The sequence below is a fragment of the Homalodisca vitripennis genome, chromosome 6, assembly GCF_021130785.1.
Source record: "Homalodisca vitripennis isolate AUS2020 chromosome 6, UT_GWSS_2.1, whole genome shotgun sequence".
NCBI classification, from domain to species: domain Eukaryota; kingdom Metazoa; phylum Arthropoda; class Insecta; order Hemiptera; family Cicadellidae; genus Homalodisca; species Homalodisca vitripennis.
Window position 1 is genome coordinate 96,318,539 of NC_060212.1, and position 24,226 is coordinate 96,342,764.

A 24,226-nucleotide genomic window follows, 5' to 3' on the forward strand; every position below is an offset into this window, starting at 1 on the left:
GAAAATAAATATATAAATGAAAACTTTTTAAAACTGAATGAATAATTTTGCAAACACAAAGTTTATTCATTGTCGCGATTATTTTAACTTCTTACGTTTAAGTTTGATATTCAATACTTCATTACATTTTAACACAATTACTACAACCACGCATGTTGGACTTTTGTAGATTGTGGGCAATGTTTAAGTTTTCTTTGGCAACACTGGATCCAGCCTCCGAACTCTAACCCACGTGTTAATATGTCAATATGTTGCTGTGATTGTGTTGTGTTGTATTTTAGGTTAGGGTAGTAGGTTATGGTTATGGTCTTAGTTGTCGCTGACAGAACTGCCTCTTCCAGTGTTGAAAAGAGTATTTACCTCCGTAAAATAATATTGTTTATATTACTGTTAATTTATTAATTTTATAAGTTGTTTTACAGAAATGGGAAAGACACGCTTTAACTGGAAAGCTCGCCAAGTGCTGGATACCGTGGTGGAGAATGATCGAAATTCAAAGGTAACCTTAAATTCCCTATGAAGAATTATTGGTTTGGAATATTTTTATATCTTCTGAAAAATGTCAACATTCTAATTATAGTTATTTACAATTAGCTTTTGCCTGCTATTTTTATTTAAGTAATGTCTGCAAGTCGCACAAAGGCAATGGGCTGGTACACTAAGCGGCCACCCTAACAATCAAATCAGCTAACCAAATTATCGATTAAAAATATCTAAAGTATTGAATAGAACATACAAACATACACAGAGAAAACAAGGGGGAGGCTTTAATAAGTGGCTAACACTTGTTATGCAATTGTTATTATCGAACAATTGGAAATATTATGAAACTTCGATATTGCATAATAATCTTACGTAACAGTAGTTATAATACATTAAAAACATGAATAATACATTAAAATTTTAATAACACAAATTTAACAATAACATTACAAAGTAACAAAACCTACTATGGCCTACATATCAGAAAAATGTTACAATACTTACAGCTTGCCCGGATAGAAGTGAGCAACCGTTTTTGTAAATGGAGGAAAGTATTCTCCTGATGGGTAATCAGGAACCTTACCCACATGTGTATATAGAAATATCTCAGATAATTTCCTCATATTGATCATCATTTATAAATTCTACAACAATTCATCACTTGCTGTTTGTTGCTTACATTTAAAATTAATATAACTAAGTTGAAATCATGTGTTTAAGAATTGTAATACTAAATTATTCATTCGGGTAAAAACAATCAATCCATTTGATAAAAACAACTGAATGAGTGCAGTATGACATATTTATTGTTATTGTCAATACTTTGTTATTTATGGTTATCTTCATTTTATTTTTATGCTATTTATTGACATTAATCTGTTTATTGTTATTTTTAATATCTGTATTTATTCTAAATTAAACTCTGTAAAATGTAGCTTTGCCATTGAATATAAATGAAGTGGAATGAATTCAGAAATATTAACTATTATATTATTAGATTGTCAAGGTGTTTGCTTAATATACTGCAGCTGATATAATTTTTTCCTTTTTCCATGTAAAATTACTGCCGAACACAGATATGATGGTCTTTTTAATTGCTTAAAATGAATTTCTGGATACTTTACAGTACTGGATAGAAGTTGGCTACAGCGTTTGTGAAATAGAGGAAAGAATTCTTCCAAGACAGACGCAATTACCTTCGGTTCAAAAAATCACAAAGATGATCTACTAAACAATCTGCTGGTGTTTCACTCCTCAACCTCTATGACTGGTCACCAAGAACTTTCAATCTCATATTCATAGCTATTTTCAAAGAATGGTTATGTAGGTTTTTAATGATTTTAACTCTCAAGCTTTCATGATCAACCTCTATAAATTTTATATTTTACTGATGTTTTATGTAGTTTTTATAAAAACTAAATATTTTTTTAATGAATGGCTGGAAAGCTATATGTGCGCATACCTAATTTTTTAAATATCCGTATAAATTATTTCAGATGGGAGTTGTATATGCCCCAGTGGTTTTAATTGGTTTTTACAGCAACGTACACCATTGTGTTTATTATTATTCTTTAAGTTTATTCTATAAATAGGTTTTTAAATATGGGAGTTAAACTCGATAGATAAAACCAGTGCATTTACCTGAACCATTTATGTATCTATTTTTCTAATTTACTGTGTTTGTATTTTCAGGTTCAGGTTGAGCTGTCATCTAAACAAAAACAAACCTACGATGATTGTAACTCATTGGTTTTACCATCAAAGAAGAGAAAAACCCTCGTTAAAAAAAGGAATACTCTAGTTGAAACTAAAATTTTGTCCAAAACTCAAAGAAAAAAATTGGAAAAAATTATCGAACGCAGGAACAAAAAAAAGAATGTAGGTATTGTTCAGTTGTAAGTTTATTTTTATCTTCACCAGTTATTTCATGCTTTATTTAGGTATTGGTTTGGTTTTTTTGTGTGTTGAAATAAAAACTAGAGTACATTTTGTAATTCAAGTTCTTAAAGATTGGTTCATATTTGGTTTTTCTATAAATCTGTGGTTATTTCCATCCCCTAGTTGGTGGGGACTGTCAGAATGTATTGTAAATTAATAATTGAAGGTAAAGTAGGCTGATGCAATAGGCTAATGCAGAAGGTTAATACAGAAGGTTGTTGAAGTAGGCTTATGCACTGGACTAATGCAGGTTGGGTTAGCAGGATGATCCATGTTTTTTTACCATTTAGCTCTACTATATTAAATAATTAACAATCCCAATGTGCCCTTAAAGAGATTTTGAATTTTTACATTGGTTGCTTTATTCGAAAATTCACCCATAAGTACCGGTAAATTGATTTCCAATAAATGAAAAATCATGGGTGGTTCTCTCCGTTAAAAAAAAAGGCTCCGTGGTCCAATGGTGGACCTGACAACCATTGCGATCATGGTAATATTTTTGTGGTTCTTCTTTATATTACTTTTAAATATAAAAATGCTTTTAATGAACTTAACAATTGCTCACACTGTTCATCACTAAGTAAGTTCTCATTTATTGAGATAAAGTAAATGAGAATTCACGTTCATGAAGGGTCTGGTCTCTCACGTGGTGTAATATGTTTGTGGTGGGAACCCTGACTTCTGATTGTTTCCGCAAATGTTATTCTCTTTAAAAGTGGAAGAGGTCAAACTGAATATGACAGTGTAGTTAAATGAAGATCCCGAAGGTGGGCTTTGGAATTTGTTTCTTGAAGTGGGATAGCCATTTTAAAAATCTTCGTGTCTATTGTAAAATACTATAAAAGACAAAATTTTTGTTGGGTCGGCAAGCTAGTTTTTCAATAATATAAACATATCAGGTACTTTCTGGAAAGCCCCTGTGTGTGTGTGTGTGTGTGTGTGTGTGTGTGTGTGTGTGTGTGTGTGTGTGTGCGTGTGCGTGTGCGTGTGCGTGTGCGTGTGCGTGTTCGTGTGCGCGTGCGCGTGCGCGTGTGCGTGTGTGTGTGTGTAATGAACGAATAATACTTTTTGTCCAGGGGAAGGAAAATATTGTGTATTAGTTAAGTTTTCAAGGAGAAACCATTACATTTTTGAAGAATCCAAATTTAATTTTAACTTAATTCTTAATATTTCATCTTGATTCGTTTCAGTTAAGCATAAAGTAATGAAAGTCATGTATTTATTATGTATGTGTTTGTTTTCAGCGATTTACGATCCTGGAGGCTCTTGCAAAAGTTCAGGCTCCTGAAGAACTGTTACAAAAACTAACTTCAGTATCAGGTGTACAAACAAAAGGGTTGAAACGTCATCACAGTGAGGAGAAAATGAGTGTCAATGCAATTAAAGGTGCTTACAAAAAGAGAATGAAGCTATTACAGAATAGCTTTACAGTTGAAGAACAGGTTAAGAAATGCCGTGATCCCAATATTGTAGGTTTTGAGGTGAGTTGAGTGGCACAAGTTTGCTAAGCATAAGAAATATTATAATAATAATTAATAATTGGTTCTTGAAATATTATTTTACTGGTAGGTCCATTTTATCGATATTGTGTCATTATATTATGAAATAATACGTCAATTTGTTTATAGAATATTAAATTTACAATTATGGTGTTATTAATACAAGTAACTAATACAAAAATCACTATTAATAATTAAAGTAAAAATTTTAAATCTACCTTTTGTGAAACAAAGTAATGTAGTGTTCCACTGATTGGGGCAAACAAGAGGAAGCACATTCTCAAAGATAAAGCCCATGACCATATCGGGAGTTATCTGCACATACGGCAAGTATCTGACGAGGATGAGAGTGGTTGGCTTGGAGGTGGTGTCGAGAAGTTTGCGTGACATCATAGACAAGGCAGCAACTACTTTACTGTAGTCCGTCTTATGATTATAATTTTCTTAAACTTATCAGCTGCCTTTTTTTAGATTTTTCACTTTCCATAGATAAATGTTTTTCAGATGTTTATGTGGTTATTGAGTTGCTTTGCTCTATTCTATAATTTCATAATTATGTTGAGATTTTAAACTTTTGAGATAGTACAAGAATATTTTTACCTAAGTATTGAGTGCTTTACATTTTAGGTTAGAAACTGATATATTGCAATATTAGTTCAATTGTTTGAAAAATAGTCGTCTGGCTGAGTTTCAAGGATACTTAAAACCTGTAAAATTTACTGGGTATCCGAAAAGCTAATCCCTTGTTTTGAATATTTATAGTAGAATGTACATATTTCTATACTAATACATAAAATAAAATATAAAAAGGGTTTTTTTTTAACTAGTGCTTGTCAGTCTGCGATCCACTTGTAGCCAACCGGTATTCTATCTACTTCCAGGTATTAGTAACGTTAGCATGTCAGGTTACGTGACACGTAAGATCCTCTGACAAAGGTGCTCAGTGTCATTTATGTTTTTTTGTGTACTGAGTTCTTGGCGTAATCTCATAAAAAAGTCCAGTGGAGTTAGGTCTGAATTTCTTCGTGGCCATGAGATAGGGCCAACTCTATCCATCCATTTTGCTGGAAAACGGGTGTCTAAGACTGAGCGCACTTGTTCTTTGTAGTGGGACAATACCTTACTTGTAGTACGTCGATATTGCCTTTTTTTGGGAGACAGAAAACAAGAACTGTTCGTTATAATGACATGTCATTTTCACAGTAAGTAAAATAAAGTTTTTTCTTTCAAATAATGTAGTTTTTTAGGTTCTCTGTAAGAAAGACTTCCAAATATAGTGGCCTCAGGATAATATCAAAGTATAATAAGCAAGTATTAGTGTACCATTCATTCAGCAGTAACAATGGTAACTTGTCATCCAGATGAAAAACGTAACCATTCTTTTTCCTAAACCTTCATCTATTGACATTGGTTGATGGACACTTTGTTATAGGATCAAACTAATGAAGCCAAGAATCACCTGTAACTATCTACCATCTGATAAGATTCACTAATGATAAATTTATTCATTATTTCCTGACCCCATTTTACACTCACTTTTTATGCTTCAGTCAAACCGTGTGACACCTACAGAGAAGACACTATACTTTCATCAAGGTTTTCATGAAGAATAGCGAAAACACTTGATTAACAAATCCTTAAGGTTACCTCATTATTGTGGTATTTTGGTTGTGGATCTTCTTCCATCACTTGTTCGTGTTTTCTCTAGTCTCACCAGTTAGTGGTCTTCATCTGAAAACGGAAATGTGCCATATTTAACTCCTGAAACCAACAGATCACAGTAGCATGCAGAGATGCAACTTTTTACGAAGCTCCTGACTACCTAACAAAGGAAATCTCTTTATTTAAAACTATGACACAAATTATGCTATTACCTTAAAGTTTCAATCAAAGCACATAATGTATCAGGTACAAGGCCTGCCATATTCTCACCTATGTGCAGTTTTAAATGTAGCTCAGTAGCTGTACCTCAAACTTATCTAGTGACCCTGGTAGCTCTATGTACAAGTATATATTCTCTAAGTATAAACCGTTGAGAGGTCATAAAAAAAGATGTGTATCCTACTTGTAGGTTGTATATGTTTCAGTCCTCTAGTGATTCGGATTCAAGTGATGGGGAAGAGGAAAATGATGAAGATGATGAGAAAGAAAGTGAAGTAAATGTTGAAAACAGTAGTACAGACAAAAGTTCCGATATTCCGAAAAATATTCCTAATAATGTACTCAGAAACAAAACCTGTGAAGAAGACAATACAGAGAAATGCAAAGATAGAACTGAATCTAAACCTGGCATCTCAGCTGGACTGAGTACCACAGCTGGACAGAGTACCACAGCTGGACAGAGTACTGCAGCTGGACTGAGTACTACAGCTGGACTGAGTACCCCAGCCGGACAGAGTACTGCAGCTGGACTGAGTACCACAGCCGGACAGAGTACCCCAGTCGGACAGAGTACTGCAGCTGGACTGAGTACCACAGCCGATCAAGGAAAAGTACATGAAGTGGAGAGAATCCCTTCTGTGTTTGTCCCAGTTTATAGAGATAAAAAAATTCAGGAGGCCCGACTCAAACTTCCCATACTAGGAGAGGAACAAAGGGTGATGGAAGCCATAAGAGAGAATCCCTATTGTCCTGATAACCGGAGCAACAGGAAGTGGGAAAACAACTCAAGTCCCTCAGTTCCTGTATGAAGCAGGCTATGGCAGGTAATGTGCAAAGTACATTATTTTTAGTTAAAGGGAGGTAGCAGTAGATTTGAAGAACAAAATTGATCTTTTGAGCTGAATAAATTGATGTATTCCATGTTTGTTCTGTACTTTTATAAATTATAATTGCTTACAAAATAAGTTTCATTTGGTACAATAAAATGTTATAATTCAGCAATTCAGAACTTCCGTATTATCAAACATTGTAGGTTACAGCATGAATAAATATTTGTTCGTAAAACAAACCTTACACGTTCCAATAAATTTAGTTCATTTTGTTTTACATTATACTATAATATTATATTATATTAATACTATCTGTTGATTGTATCTTATAATTGGTATCTGTTATTGTCAAAATATCAATATCTGTGATTAATCGTATAAAATGACATCACAACTGGCGAGAAAATTCTATGGTACTGGTTAGCTGAACATTTCTGGATGACTAAGACTGCTCGCTGAAACTACGACTTGTTAAGATAACCCAAGATTATTGAAAAATGTTTATAAAATATAATAGTTTGAAGAAGTGCTTTCTCACTTCTGGTTTTACTATACATATTCTCCCACCTGATCTAAAACTCTCCCCTCACCACTCTCTTTTCCAAGGGATCTTCAGACCCACAAATGAAATTCTCTAAAAAGCCTCAGAAATGAATTTATACTCTTCCTTCATTAAAAATGTATGGGTTTGCTGAAAGACCTTTTGCTTCCTCTCCTACAGCATAACAGTGACACTTAAAACCATTTTGTTGTACACTTGGACAGAAAGACGTATTTATACAGCTTGAATAGGTATTGTTTTGGGATTTACATCTCCCAAGGAACAGTTATCTCAGCAATAACCAAATGGTGGATCATAGAGTTAGCACTCAAGGTCAGGTTGGAGCCAAGTAACAGTCAAGACCATCTCCGGCATCGACAATCCAATCCAAATGGTCCAATCCAGTATAGCTCAATAATAATGGAACATTCTTTGTCTTGAATTTTTACTCTCTGTCCAGGTGTAACAAATACTATAAGCTGTGCTGTCTGTAAATTCAGTTTACTTTTAGCTTTAGTAATAAAAAGACTTTCAACTTTTCTGAGGAGTACAGGAACAAGATAATCAGCATTTTCACCAATACCATGTAGATTTGAAAGCTTTGGACTATTATTTTTGGCTCTAAATTTGGGATTGATTTCAGGTTAACAATGCCACCAAAAACAACTCTATTTAGTGATAGTCAAGGCCTCTGTTGGGTTTTCTCATTCGGATCAATAGCTTTAATGATTGTTAGTTCAGAAATATTGAGATCAATTCATATTGTTATTTGTTGGCGATATTGGCTCATTTCACTTCTATGTCTTGATATATTGCTTCACAATCAAATCTTCTTTAATCCTATTAGTAGATGGACATTCATATTGAGTATCATTTAATTTTTTTAGTATTAAAATAATTATTTTTACTTATAATGTGTTACATTAGTTTTCAATAATATTTGTTTACTTAATAAATAAGTAGCCATTTACAAAAATAAATTCATGTAATTGTGATATAATTAAATTGTACAGAGAGTTTTTGCTTGCCTTGGGAGTGTTAATTAATTACAGGATTTTGTTGGACATTTGCCATCATTGTGGTTACAAAAGGTGTAAATCAATGTTTCAAGGATTGGAATGTACCCTCTTTGTCAGGTGGGAGAGGTATTAGTACCAAAAGTTGCATAGAGTGTAGTCCAGGCGTTGTCACTGCAGAAAATAAAAGTTCCAAGCACGTCACTTTAATTGGTGTAATATAATAGAAACCTCAACCAACAAAATTCGTACACACAGCATGACACTAAGGTCTAGGACCAAAACAGGGTCAGAAGCAGCTTGCTTTTACCCCTTCCTCCTCCTAACCATCGCCTTAGTGTCCCATTGTTTCAGATGACACGATGCAGGGTCAAAGAAAGAGCCAACATCGATTTTCATGTTAGTATCCCACTTTCATCCATGCTGGTGTGATGTGTGATTATTTTTTGTACTTGTTATACACAGAATGTTGCATAGAAGCAGATGAAGCTGCGGATATGTGCTAGTTTTAATAATACAAAAAGAGGTATTAGAAGTTTAATTGTAATTCACTCACAAAAACTGGATTTATATTGTAAATTTCAAGCAGTAAATAACAACGCAAAAAATAAACATTCAGTAATATTAGTTTTTTAATACTTTATTTTTGGGCAAGGTCAGATATAAAAAATGTAAATTCTTGTTTCAGTGACGGCAAATTGATTGCTGTAACAGAACCGAGAAGGGTGGCAGCCATCTCCATGTCCAAGCGAGTGGCACAGGAGATGAACTTACCTCAGAGCAAAGTATCATACGTGATCAAGTTTGAGGGAAATGTGACGCCTGAAACTCAGATAAAGTTTATGACTGATGGTGTTCTGGTGAAGGAAATAAAAACGGTAACCCTTTCAGTGCCGCATTGTCATTATTATTAACATTAACATTAATATTAATGGCTGTAGTAGGATGGTCTTGGTTTTATCCTATAAGAACAATTTTAAGCTTCAAACAGTTTTACACCTTATTTTTGGTTGTAGGATTATGGAAGATGCGTAATTTTAAAGATATGAGTAATATGTATCCAAACAATTTTCATTTTTCGTCTCGTAAAAATGTTTGAATTTGAACATTGTTCTTATGGAGCTGAAATCGAGATGTAACTTAAATCTGGGGGTCACTAAGAAGGATACTTTGTGTTATGTTAATGAGTATAAGTGTATTAGTTTCTAAATAGCATAGTGTACTCCAAAAGTTTAAACTACAAATCTGTAGATTTTTCTGATTTGTTTCAAATGATATTTTATAACGTTTGAGTCAGCATTAATATGTGCTGTCAGTATCATAACAACATTTCACTTAGGTGCCAAAATTCTTAATTTATTTTTTATTTGTAACTACTTAAGAGTTATTAATATTTGAAGTAATGCAAAAATAGAGTGTAGTGGTTTGTTTCATTAGATTCGGAAAATGTGAAAGTTTTTGAGGAACTCACAGTAATCATTGTACTTCCAGGACCCACTGCTGAAGAAGTACTCTGTGATAATACTGGACGAGGCCCACGAGCGCAGCATGTACACACGGATATCATGATAGGATACCTGTCTAGGATAGTGCCTTATCGCAACAAGAATGGCGACCATCCACTCAAGCTGATCATCATGTCTGCCACCCTGAGGGTGGACGAGTTAATCAAGAACTCCAACCTTTTCAAAGAACCTCCACCAGTGATCCAGGTTTGAACAATTTGTTTCATATTTATTTACATGATGGATTCATTAAATAAATACCTGTGTCTTTTTCAAGTTTTATTTCATTAGAACTGTTTTTGATACAAATACCCTCATATTACCTTAAGGAAGTAAGATGATCACGATATCATACCCAACATACGAGGGGGTACACAAAAAAAAACCGGAATTGTATTGCTGGCAGCCGGCAGCGTGTAGTACACATTCCTGCCGCTAGGCGTGTGTCGCGCAACCCATTGCGAGCTCAGTGACCCCAGTTCCGTTGTCCTAGTGCATTCTGTTCGTTCGTAGTGACTGTTTTCACTAACCCTGTTTTGTTCTTGTTTCGTTTTTTGTCATGTCAAGTTTAAGTGAACAACGTGCAGCTGTGAAATTTTGTTTTTTACTTGGTAAAAATGCTGCAGAAACTATTTTAATGTTGAATACAGCTTACAAAGATGATGCTATGGGGAAAACTCAGGTCTACGAGTGGTTCGCTCGATTTAAAAATGGTGACATGTCGATTGAAGACAAACCTCGTTTTGGACGTCCATCAACCTCTCGAACGGACGAAAATGTAGAGAAAATTCGTGAACTTGTGCTCACCGACCGTCGACAGACAATTGAGGAACTATCAGAGAGTAGTGGGTTAACTTGGAGCTCGGTTCAGCGAATTTTAACAGGAGATTTAGGACTGAAAAGGGTTGCTGCCAAATTTGTTCCTCGACTTCTGACTGACCATCAAAAGGCGCATCGAGTTGAAACTTGCCGCCTTCTGAAAGAACATCTCGAAAATGATCCCGATTTTCTGGAAAAGGTAATTACTGGTGATGAGTCATGGTGCTATGGTTATGACCCAGAAACGAAGCAACAGTCAAGCCAATGGAAGTCGCCATCTTCACCTCGTCCAAAAAAATGTCGGCAAGTCAAATCAAACATCAAAACCATGTTGATTTGCTTTTTTGATGCTAAAGGCATTGTTCATTCTGAGTTTGTTCCTCCAGGTCAGACTGTCAACCAAACATTTTATTTGGAGATTTTAAGAAGATTGCGCAACAGTGTTCGCCAGAAAAGACCCGATTTGTGGCAGACTGGAGACTGGTTCTTCCACCACGACAACGCACCGGCACACACAGCCATCTCAGTTAGGCAGTTTTTAGCCAAAAACGGCATGGTTCCGCTGCCCCACGCACCTTACTCGCCTGACCTCGCTCCATGCGACTTTTTTTTATTTCCACACATGAAAAGAGGCTTGAAAGGTCAACGATTTGACAGCGTTGAAGAGGTTAAGAAAAAAACGAAGCTCGAGCTTGCAGCCATTTCTAAAGATGACTACAAAAAATGTTTTGATCAATGGAAATACCGTTTTGGGACAAGTGTATTAGTTGTAATGGAGATTATTTTGAAGGAGATAAGGTCGTATTGTAAAAAAATTGATAATATATAATTTTTATAAAATAATTCCGGTTTTTTTTGGGTACCCCCTCGTATGTTCAAAAATCTATACATATCTGCAATAGCTTAATTATGTGGTACAACAAAAGAGATTGCTGAAATCAAATCTTATCACCGACTTTTAACATTAACTTTTCACTCTATTATTTTTTTTTCTGTTTGCTTACAAATTTATGTATCCTGCTATTTTTTTTTGTTACCTTCATGGTTACCCATAAGAACAATGTAACAATACCATATGCTCAGCCAAATCCTGTGTAGTGACATGCACCATCATCAGACTCAGTGTTGTCTGTATAGAAATGAAGCATCTTGTGTATAGGTAAGTTTGTTTTGAGACGGAAATGAAAGTTTTCCGAAATGAAAGTTTTCCAGCCTGTCAAGTGATAGGTTTTGCTAACAATTTCAGAGGCTTTGGACACATAAAATTAATTAATCTTTTGAATCCCCGTGCAATATTTGTTACAAAATTGATGTAAACTATTAATTAATAGCAGTACTAGAAATAGCGTAGTAATGTTAGACAATTTGAACATTTGGCAGTGTTAAGATACCATCACCTAAGAGCCTGCTGTAAACAATGAAATTCTTAATTTTGTGGGTGTTTTGGATCCTGGTTGATACTCCAATTTTTACTTCGTTTATTGTAGTAAAAAATTCTCATTATTAAGCAATTTTTTTTTTTTTTTTTTGCTTAAAACTGCTGACATCCATTTTGTTTTAAAATCTGCCTGTCGAAAAAAAGAAACTTCAGAGGTGTACAAAAATACCACCTGCCCTCATTATACTCGTACTATAGTACAAGACTTAGTGCAAACCTTGGTTGTGGCAAATAAACTGTCGTTTAATGTATTTAGGCCTGTTTGAACTTCACACAATGTTCAATGAAGATTAGGTTCATGCGATAAAACTAGTATAACTATTATTAACTGTATCTCTTTAAATGATTAATAAATAATTAAGCGTAACGGCCATGCATCACCATTACTGAGCTTTGAACAAAGAAGAATCATTACTCATTTGATAACATCACGTTTTATGTTTGTGTTCCAAAGAAAATTATGAATTAATTTTTATTTTTGCTAAGTGTGCATATGTGGAGACAATTTGAATGTGACATCGAGGGTAAATTCGTACCCAGTAATGTGTTTATACATCTGTTAAGTAACACGTTATCAGATATAGGATTTACAATAGATATATTTTGTGTTAAAACCAAATGAAATGTGGATTTAGGTGGAGACTCGTCAGTTTGAGGTGGTGGCGCACTATAACAGGCAGACTGCTGAAGACTATGTGAGAGAAGCTTACCGCAAAGCCTGCAAGATCCACACCCAACTGCCAGAGGGGGGCATTCTAATATTCCTCACAGGTATCATCTAGACTTTGTCTCTTTTTAAATAGTAAAATACTGTATGCTCAAAAAACCAAAAAGTAACTAGTAGTAGATAAACAATTTAATAAAGTAAATCTGCCAATATAGGAATGATTGTATTTTTTCTTGTAGATATAGATGCTTTAATTATTCAACAATATAAGCATTATTGTAAAGAAGATGGTAATGTTTACTTTTTTTAAATAAATTTAAAAAAGAGCAACAGAAAATTTCTGTTTTATCTTTAAAACCGTTATATTTGTTTAAAACTGATTTATAAAAACAATTGCTCTTTTTAAAATTAAATATTATGCCAATTAATTACTTAAGCAAATTAACCATAGTTAAATTGTATTAAACAACATACATAATTGTATAAATACAAACTAATTATCTGTATTGTGAAGAAAACAGGATTTTTCTGGACATTCACACTGTTCAGTAAGCCAATACAAGCAGTAACTCAATGTTTTAAGATCTGCAATCTGAACTTTCCTTCAGGTAAATAACTAAACTAATGGGCTACGACCCTAGGTTAAAGTAAACAAAACATACCAGAGCATTGTGACACGCATAAGTCAGGAGCTACACCAGCCATGTTTTGTACGATCTATTCTATGTACACTAAATCTAAAACATGCCCTAACTAAACTCTAATTATTAAAACTGAATTACAGATTATAGGTCACAGTATGTTTGCACTCACCGGCCAACTAAATAGAACTGACTAGAGGGTCAATAGTAAAAGGCCATCGTCACGTCTCTTAAAACCATACTGTGACCCCACATTGGTTAATTACAAATTCCTAATCTGTTTGATACCTTTGGTTTTCAGTGTTAGTTCATTTTTCAGAATTGGTAACCAAAGCGGCCTAATTTCAACTGAGGGCTGAATAATTTGTTGGTTTGTCAGTTTAATGTATGAAGCCTCAATTAATTTCCTTTTTAAAAAAATGAGGTTTCAGATAATATGTTAGCTTCATCCCAATTCATGTGATTGTCTTTGGACCAACAATTATTTGCAATTTGGACTTTTCTGTTAGCCTTTTTTCGTGTTTTCTTTTACCTTTATTTTACCTGTATTTTATCTTTACGTTTAATGGTGTTTTTGTTTCGCCTATGGTACGTTTTGTTTACTTTAACCTAGGTTGTAGTCGTGCATTAGTTTAGTATTCACCAGAAGAAGAGATTAGATGCAGATCTTGTAATGTAGTGTTGATTGTATTGTCTCACTAAACGATGGCAAATGGCCGGGGAAAAAAATCCTGTTTCCTTAACAATCCTTCCATTGTCAAAAACAAACTTCAAACTAAGTATCTGTATTGTTTGTAATTGCTTCTTTAACTTTGTATTCTTTCTTTATTTATTTCTTAGGAGAGAGAGAAGTGAATTTGTTAGTAAAAAAATTAAGAGATGCCTTTCCCTGGCGACCAACTAAACAAAGTGAAACTGTGAAACATGAGAGCGAAAATGAAGAAGAAGAATTGGATGATGAATTAGCAGATGTAATAAAAAAAGTGAAGAAAAATCGCAAAGCGCAAGCCTCTGCCTCCATACCAACTATTAATTTGGATGAGTGAGTAATTTGGAAGATATGGTCCATTCTGTGTTAAAAATGTTTCTAATTATTATTATCTATAGGTCAATGTAATTTTTGTATATATAAGTACCAAAATAGTATTATTACTTGAAAAATAAAATCGTGAAAATTAAAGAGAATGTTAAACTAACTCACATGTAGAGCATTCAGACTGACATAGTATATTATGACTTACATTTAATACATTAAATTAAATTATGGTATGGAATCCCTTAACCCCCATCATATTAAAATTTTTTTCAAAATCATAATTTATTTCTCTCATAAATAAATACTATTCATTTTAATTATTTGTAAAATAAAACCACAAGTATCACTAGCTATTACTTGTGGCTTTATAGATTATTTCCAATTTCCTGTTGAATAATAGAGACATCATACATATATCCTTTCTAAATGGCATAGCACCTCTAATGTAAGTTATATATATATATATATATATATATATATATATATATATATATATATATATATATATATCTACTTTGTAATCAACTTTAGAATAATTAGGCTTCAGGTTTAAATTACAGTTTTTCGGGGCCTTTAGTGAAAGTGATATTTTTAGAAACACTTAATGTAATAACTCTTAAGTTTTGTACAACATTCCATGATATTTGATTGAATAGCTCTAAATATTTCAGTAGTTCTTTAGGCTAGTGAGAATAAATCCTAAAGGTGAGTTCTTACCAAGAGCACTTACAATGTAATATGATGGAGCCCCGTTATAATGGAAGTAGACATACCTGTGCTAAATGAATAAAATCTTTTTAATTAACATATGTTTTCAGTGTTTGTGCAAAATCTTACCATTGTTGTATGTAGAATCAATTATGGGACAGAATCACTGACCTACACTGACTTGAACCGATATCCAAAGTCTTGATCACAGTGTGTGTCACAGGCTCTGTACTCATTACTGCTCATTGTTGTGTTGACAGCTACCACCTGACACCGGACGATGACACGCAAGCTGATTTACTTGACTCTGAGTCCGAGGAGGAGTGGGTGGAGGAGGAGGAGAACGGTGCACACACAACATCTCAGCCAATGTGGGTACTCCCTCTCTATTCCGTGCTGCCCAGTAGCCAACAGGCCAAGGTAGGCAGATTTGAAACTATATCTAGATAATACCCCAAATTGGCAACTATTATGTACCCAGATCACCTAGATATAAAACAAAGAGGGCCGATTGTTGATTTAGGTTTCTCATTGATCTTAGTGTTGGAATTGACTATTCTGAATTTTTCTATTGCGTTTAATTGATTCTATATTAATCCTTCAATTAACCCCTTAACTGCTTTTAACAAGAATTCAGTAGGTGTATGAAAACACAAATTGAAGCGATTATGTAATGATTTTCAATCCACCAGTTCTCAACAATGTGAAATGAAGTCTGGACATGTCTTGATTAAGAAACGGTAATGAGATTGGGAACATAGTCACTATAATCTAGGAGTAGAGAGCCAATGTCCATTGTATAAACACACAACCTAGGTTTTCATGAAAACAAGAAAGGAATTTCCCTAAGATAGAAGTTGATCTTCGGCCGCGTTGGTCCTTCAATATTATTTACTGATTTTTTTATAATCTACAAATAAAAATTTGACTATGAAACATTTTTTGGATATTTTGAACCTAGTTTACCTATTTGATTCACCTAAAAAATTCAGTTTTTAAGTGTTAAAAGCTAGGTTTTAATTTAAAAAGCTTCTGGTGGATTATATTTTGTATATAGTGCAGTGTAGTGAGAACGATGGTTAACTCAAGATAACCGAATTAAGCAATGTCAAGAGTGGCTCTTGGCTTGGGTGGGTGACCACTGAGCGATCTTGTCCTTGCAAACAGCCCGCCTGCCCGGCAATTGGTTTAGTGGTGGTTCGGAAGTCAACTTTAAGCTGTTAATCCCAAAGTTAAGTGTTAGAGAGAGCTTCTAAGTAAACCTCGTAAATTAAGACATACTTTACTAATACTCCAGTAGTTAAAATGGCTTATAATGCACGTAAATAAAAATTATATTTAATTGTGTAGTAAAAATGGTTGAAATAATCAGTCCATACAGACCTTGTTTCTATCTCTGAACTTTACTCACGGTTAGGTTAAAATACAGTTTAAAGTATATAAAGGAAGAAATTTTGTACCACATTTTCCCCTTTGGCAAATCAAAAAAATTAAGATGTAACCCATTGTAATCTGTAGGTATTCAATCCTCCGCCACCAGGCTGTCGGCTGTGTGTGGTTTCGACAAATATTGCAGAGACATCACTGACAATACCCAACATCAAGTATGTCGTGGACAGTGGTAAGGTAAAGATTCCACGTTACGACAAGCGTACCGGCGTGTCCACCTTCGACATCGTCTGGATCAGCAAAGCCTCGGCCATCCAGAGAATGGGCAGAGCCGGGCGCACCAGCGCTGGACACTGCTACAGGTAAGCTGGTGTCATTGATATTAATCAGGTGAGATGTATAAATATTTGTGAAGGTCACGTTTGTACAGATGTACAACATTAACTTAGTATAGGATTGCGTGTGAAAATTAGCAATTGAAGAATAAGTTAATTCTCCATACTTTAGTCATCTTTAACCCTTTCCACTCGGATTTTTTTCACCAGTCTGCCCCCTCAGCTCGTATTTATTTTAGCATATTTTCAGTAAAAACTCATTTTTAGCAAACTGGAAGTCAATAAAGTATATACATTATTATATTGTATAATAATTTAATTTTTCTTTCTAATTTATAGTATAGAGATATAAAATTTGATACTTACACTAATAAGTTTTATATTTTAGCACGGTATGGTATCGTTCAAAAAACTCTGCAGGATGAAGACCAGGATTTTTTGAACAGGTTTTACAATAGTAAAGTGTTTCCTTTCTTCCTCCTGGCACCTTTCTATTGCTACAAACAGCACAGTCTTTAGTTTTTTGTTGTTCGATGAGCTGCAAGAAAGTGAGGGTGTTTGTTTAGCCTTTCTTCTTTTTCTACTGATGAAAGACGATCCCGCTTCAAACTCACAGGGTTACGGACACGGCCTACAAGTTCAGTGATGAGGATTTCTCTGAAATTCCTGTGTTAATTGTTTTTCTCCATGGTTTTGTTTATTCATGTTAAACAAGAGAAAGCTATTTACTATTGCCACTTCCAACATCCAGAAAAATAGCTTTCTCCACCACTTCAGAGATTTGCGGAAAAATTTGTAGGAAGCAATATATTGGTCTGCTTGGTCCACGCCACCCATATATTTGTTATACTGACAGATAACTGTTGGCTTTTGTATGTTTATTTGATGATCCTTGCTTCTTCTTGAGATGGTGTCAGCATCATTGTTGTAGAAATTACTCAACATTACTACATCACGCTTATCCCGCCAAGCTAAAACTAAAGTGTTTGTTTGTTTGACGATAGGTCTTAGTTTCATATTTTTTCAATTTTAGTTTGCCGACCAATCGTAGTTCAGCTGTCATTTATTAGTTCCTGAGAATGCCATGCGATCGCAGCACCAATCGGAAACATCATAGGCCGGCTAAAAATAAAGTAAAGCTGACGTCATTGCAATGTCGGATGGCGTCCAACATACGAGTGGAATGGTATAATAGCAATGTCGGACAACGTCCGACTCACGAGTGGAAAGGGTTAAGTCTTCTTGTAAAAGACATGACTGGTAAACTTCACTAAATGTATTTTCAGTTAAAGAACAATATAAAATTACTGGAATATTCATACACCTATTAAAGGCTTTTGATAGTATTTCTCATGAAAAATTGCTCAATAAATTAGTCTCTAAGTATAAAACAGAATTATCTCAGTTGGTTCAGATCTTATCTTTGTAACAGACATCAATATATTGAAATTTCTAATAACAAACTTACAAAATATGCATCAAAGACAAAACAATAAAAAATTGGAGTTACACAAGGATCTATTTTGGGTCCCTTGCTGTTCACAGCTGTTTATATGCAATTGTCAAGTATTCTACAGTATATGTGCTTTTCAACAAAACAGAAATACTTCAACCTCATATTTTATAAATAACTATTTTTGAGAAACTAGAGAATACAAAACTTTTGGGTTTAAACCTCGACGTTAACCTTAGTCGGTTGACCAAATAATATGTAAAATTAATTCTGGGCTATATGCTCTAAGACATGTCATATTTTTGTGACATACCTGTTATAAAAATTATTTTTTTATGCTCATATTCAATCTCATATCTCTTATGGTGTATGTGTCTATGGAGCTACTTCTTCTCAAAATCTTAATAGGATTCTCATTTTACAAAAAAAAGCCATGAGAATAATGTTAAATTTAAAACAGGGCTCTGTAAAACAGCATTTTACAAACCACCAAATTTTTACAATTGATGGTCTATATATTTTTAAAAGTATTCTGTATGTTAAACAACAATACAGTATTTTCCAAATTATATGATAAGCCACATCCATACAATACAAGGAATAAAAATTACACAGTATTGCCTTTGACACAAACTGGAATCAGCTTTTAAGAAAAAGACCACATACCCAGGAGTAAATTTTTAAAACATATCACTACAAATATTATTGACATACAAGATAAAACAGATATAAAAAAGTTTTGAAGGACTATGTTGTTGGCAAGGCTCTGTATTCCTTGAATGAACTTTCCTATCAGTAATATTTTAGTATTTTATCTTGATGTATTTTTTATTGAGTTTTACAATTTTAATAGTTAATTACCTAAGTCAATCAATTAACACTATTCAATGTACAGAATGTGCAAACATGACTAGAGATTGTTGTCTATTGTCTATGATGTTCGTCATAGACAAATTACACTAATTACAGTGGCATATATGTGAATAAGTAATAAGAGATCTGACTGGCCAATGGAGCTAAGTAGTATTGTATCGTTTTGTGTTAATCAGCTTCTAAATGTGTCTTGCTAATAAACAATAACTTATATAATAGTTAATTCGATACTGCAGCAGCCAGTGGTTGTCGTGATATTGTACATCATGTGTATCACATGTCATCGTGATTGATATTCCATGTATTTGTAGACTCTACTCGTCGGCAGTATACAATGATTTTGTGGAGTGGTCAGAACCTTCGATACTGCAGCAGCCAGTGGATGGTTTGATATTATACTTGATGTCACTGGATCTGAAGAAAGTGACTAACTTCCCCTTCCCAACTCCTCCAGACCAGGTGCAGCTGGAGACTGCAGAGCGGAGACTCACGCTACTAGGTGCTCTCACACCCGTTAAGAAAGGAGGTACGATATTCAATATTTTCTTATTTCTATATGTGAAACTGTAGCTCATCAAGCAAAAAAAACTGTGATGTAAGAATACAAAAATATGTTTCAGACAGAAATGATTTATTTTTCTATAGAACTCATCACATAAGCAATCTTTTAAGTCTATTTAGTCCTAGTCGTATTAGTTAATTATGGGCACCACATATTTTATTAATTTTTCAAAATTAAATCAAAAAAAGGATAATTATATTTTTTAGCTAATGTAATGTAATGTATTGTAATGTAAGCTCAGAGAGTACAAATATAAAATGTGTATTTTTATAATTGAAAATGCATGATGTTATGTATACATTAATTGAAATACCCATTGTTCAAATTTTAAACTATTTTGGCCTTGCTTAGAAGAGGCATCTTAAGTCAAGTGATGAGTCCTCTTAGTTTTGATGTGACATTTGTTGCCTCTCCACAGCTATGCTGGAATATTTTAAGATTTGAATTATATCAGCAATGTTCAACACAGTTTGAACCGTAAAAGCTTGATAATAACACTTGTGTGTGTTAAGAAAGTAACGTGATTATATCATGGATGTATGATGTATGTAGAATTAACTGTGAACAAAAGCTTGTTTAAAAACCATGTTGACATCTTCAGCGTATTAATTAACTTTAGTTTTAGGTGACCATATAAACTGTGTACAGCAGTGACCATTATTGTTACCTTCTGGCTTGAAATGGTTAATCTTACTTTTATTTCAACAATCAAATTCTGCAACTTCAGAATTTTCCCCCACACATTCTTCCCTTCCTCTCAACAGTGACGGATTACTTTCTTGACATAAAATCTAAATATTTGTTGAACTAATTTCCTATGGCAAAGTTTTCAGAGAGTACATTTTTTTAACAGAATACATAGATTTTCTTAGTAAAATATATACTTATAAAATTGAGCTTGTGGTTTTGAATTTCCAAAATGTGGAGTAAAGGAACTCCTTTGAAGATATTATATAATACATTACTGTAGTTTTAAAAAACACTAATATCGATTGCTCTTTATATCTATTTACCCACATCTGTCAACGGCATAATCATAAAACCCTATGTCCAATGTGGATCTCTATTTTAGGGATGTCCCCTAAAATGGCTACATCCATAAAAGCAATGACCTTTCCCAGGTAAGTTGAATTATCAGTCACTCGATTGACAATTTTAACCATCTGAGAGTGGTTTGTAACTGTGTTTCAGTGAAAGGCGGTTTGGAGTTGACACCACTCGGACAGAGGATGTCCCACTACCCGGTCGCGCCGCGGTTCGCCAAGATGTTGTGTCTCAGCATTAACAACAGTCTGATCGAGTACACAATCGCTCTTGTAGCGGCTCTCTCTATGCAGGAGCCGCTGCTCATAAACGACAAGAAGTTCATCCATAAACGTAGAACAAGCTTTGTTGAGCCGGGCAACTCCTTGTTACTGGGTAAGCCATTATGTTTGTATATTTCGATTGTGAGGGGTCAGTTGTATATTTTGTACAGGATAGTATTACAGATGGGGCAAGGGATCTGCACACGCAGGCTGGCCAGCCGACCTGATGGGTGGACGTCTTTTCCAAGAACATTGGACTTTCTCTTAGAGCCCATCCTCTAGTATTCATGTGGCCCAAGAGACAAGAACTGGAATCTTTTTCTGATTTATTCAGTTGTCTTGTGGTTATATTCAAATAAGAGGTGTTCCGATAGTATAGTTCTTTTAAATCAATCATAGAATGAAAGCTCGTAGGTGAGTCAATGTTTCATGGATGGCTAGTAGAGCCTCGGCCATGCATTCCGATTCCCTGACCCATTTGTACACGTTACGGAAACCCTGTAATCAACTTTGAAATAGTGTGTGGATTATATTTTATAATCCAAGGCTGTATTTTTTTTTCTTCTTCTTTCCCTTGGGGCGGCCTACTGCCATGCACTTAAAAGGCTGTATTAGAAATATTACTATAAATTTCTTTTGATTTTTTTCTTTTAAAATGTAATGAATCATATATCTATCAATAATTTTTTTTGTGAACAGTGTTTGAATTAATGCAATATAAATATGTTTAATTAGTTAAGATTTTAATCTTGTAAATTATTTTAATATTTTCTTTTTTTTTAGTGTTGCACGTTATTTTAATATTTTATGTAGAATTCACTGAGGTGCCCTTGTTCAAAACTTTATTTTAGTTTGAGGATTACATTTAAAATTAGATATTTAAATAATTAGCAGATAAAGCAATAAACAGACAACTAAAAATTAGCAAACCTCTGTTTGTTTACAGCTGAGAAGTAGACGCCTGTGCATAAACACAACAAACGTTCAATGCATGAATATTGTGTATACATAGAAAATACAAACTTCAAGCAAAACATTATTTATAAAACTATGGTAATTTGTTTATCTATTTACATTTTTTCATATTCAAAGTACTAGAATAACACTTGAACGACCAGTACTGCTGATCAGCTGTTGTCCAAAAATAGACTTTACTAGAGTCAGTGGATTTGAGATTCAGCTTTTACACATCATTAGTTGTGATATTGTGAAATCGTTACCTTCAAGCACTTCTGTTTATTTTATTCATTAATTTATAATAATTTTAGTTGTAGTTGTGGCAAACGAGTGCTACCCATTTCGTAATTTCATCTTTCTTACATTGTTGATCTCACTCACTATACAATAATTCATTGTAAACACACGTATGACGTGAACAAATTAAAAACAATGTCAAGTAATGGGGTATTAGATGTCAGTCATGACAGAAAGTGAGCATTACTGAATGCCATAAAAGCGAACAGTTCCAAGAGTGAATTCCAATTATTTTTTCTTAAACTACTGTGGATTGAATCATTCATTACTGTATTAAAAGACGTATAACTATATAAAAATTATTAGTAGAGTTGAGGTAAAAATTTCCCTGGACAAAAGTGAAATAGTAACTTTTTATGTCTTAAAACTCAAAGTATGGTTATGTCATAACCTTGTTCGTTTGTTATCGTGCAGGAGACGTTATGGTGTTGCTGAGTGCAGTCGGAGGCTCTGAGGTTGCGAACGCCAACGGTGACCAGGAGAAGTTCTGCAGGAATTATGGGTTACGACTCAAGGCTGTGTTGGAATGTCGCAAGTTGCGTCGCCAACTCACTTCCAAGCTCAATGGAGAAGTGCCGGGGCTGGATGTGAAACTCGACCCCAGGATGCCTCGTCCTTCCGACCTACAGGTTAGCACTGGAATTTAATTTTTTATTTCAAACCCATGCAGACAGATTTGTAGATGAGTTTGATAACCACTTAATAAGAATTAACTCATTTCAAGATGTATGTTGTGTAACTTACATTCCTGTTGCAGGCTAAACAGTTAAGGCAGATTCTGTTGGCCGGAATGGTGGACAAGGTGGCAAGGAAGCAGGAAAACAAAGAATCGCGGGCCCAAGGACACAACAGACCTATCTACCGCACTCCTGAAATGGAGGAGGGGGTCTATCTGTCCAACAACTCAGTACTGTACCAGTCGGCCCCAGACTGGATCGTGTATCAGGAGATCTACCAGGCTGGCAAGACGATGTACTTCAGAGGTTTGTGCCTTAATAAATGTGATTAATTCAATTTTGTTGATTATTCATTGTATATGAGAATATGTAAAGTGCCGTACGCAGGTTTCATACAATCTATAGAAACTAATTTTGACTAGCATTTATTTCTTTATATTGAAGTAATTTTATTTTGTGATTATGAAAGTAACAATAAACACATGTTGCGTTCTTTAATTAGTGTCTGCAAGAACGTAGCCGGGAAAAACTTTTGGGGAGGTCAAGACAACTGATATTTTCCTGTAGTGGACAGAAAGTATTGAAATTTCAGTGAACCACTCATTTCATATTTTGTTCCGTAACAGGCTCTTGACTCATAATAATGTTAAGAACGATATTTCAGAAGTACATGTCAATAATACTGAATTATTTAAATAATGATAATAATAACCGTTTGTTAAAAACAGTAATTTAGAACAATGAAAATTTGGGGAATCCGGACCCCTTAGATCCTCTTGCTGACTGCATCCTTGAGTGTCTGGTCAAGTTTCATTAGCACCAAGTAAGCTAAGGTTTTAATCATGTCAGGTCAAATTTCAGTTTCAGTAATGTCAGTATTTGTTTACACAGCATGTTTAATTCATGCATTATTTGCCATACTGTTGGCTGTTTCTGTACCCAAGTATTCAATACAGAAGTAATGACTAACTGATGGTAAATATTAAATGCTAAATGTCAACTATAGGTCGGTAATTCGTGATGCTAGTACTTGAATCAGCAAGTTGAATTATTGGAACTACTTGACTTAGTTTCAACACCAATATCACTTGAAAATACTCGAAAGTTTTTGTGAAAATGTTAAGTAAGATCATTAAAAAAATTATTTTTCTACTTGAATACAGATTTTGTTAAATAAATGAAATACAATAATTCTAAGTAATAATAATGGTTAAAGGAAGGATATAAATCAAACAATGTTATATGTTGTATTTGAGATGTTTCAACAGTATCCAAAAATTAGTTTTAAAAATATTGGATTTGTTAATAAACGTTCAGAGATGGACTAGAATCTATCCCATTTAACACCTTCATTGCTGACGATAAGTAATCTCA

At 34.1% G+C, this 24,226-nt stretch overlaps 1 protein-coding gene across 1 annotated transcript in view; it reads left to right on the forward strand.

Annotated features, from left to right (window-relative positions):
- Positions 1-244: 244 nt before the first annotated feature.
- LOC124364580 (probable ATP-dependent RNA helicase kurz) overlaps positions 245-24,226 on the forward strand; it is a 28,105-nt gene continuing 4,123 nt past the window's right edge. Inside the window, 16 exon segments of the mRNA XM_046820142.1 lie at positions 245-499; positions 2,176-2,361; positions 3,666-3,902; positions 6,008-6,541; positions 6,543-6,625; positions 8,877-9,066; positions 9,680-9,742; positions 9,745-9,900; positions 12,586-12,721; positions 14,099-14,300; positions 15,263-15,422; positions 16,521-16,753; positions 19,364-19,578; positions 20,806-21,033; positions 22,590-22,804; positions 22,933-23,158. Coding sequence (XP_046676098.1) covers positions 425-499; positions 2,176-2,361; positions 3,666-3,902; positions 6,008-6,541; positions 6,543-6,625; positions 8,877-9,066; positions 9,680-9,742; positions 9,745-9,900; positions 12,586-12,721; positions 14,099-14,300; positions 15,263-15,422; positions 16,521-16,753; positions 19,364-19,578; positions 20,806-21,033; positions 22,590-22,804; positions 22,933-23,158 — 3,139 coding nt within the window. The 5' untranslated portion in view covers positions 245-424.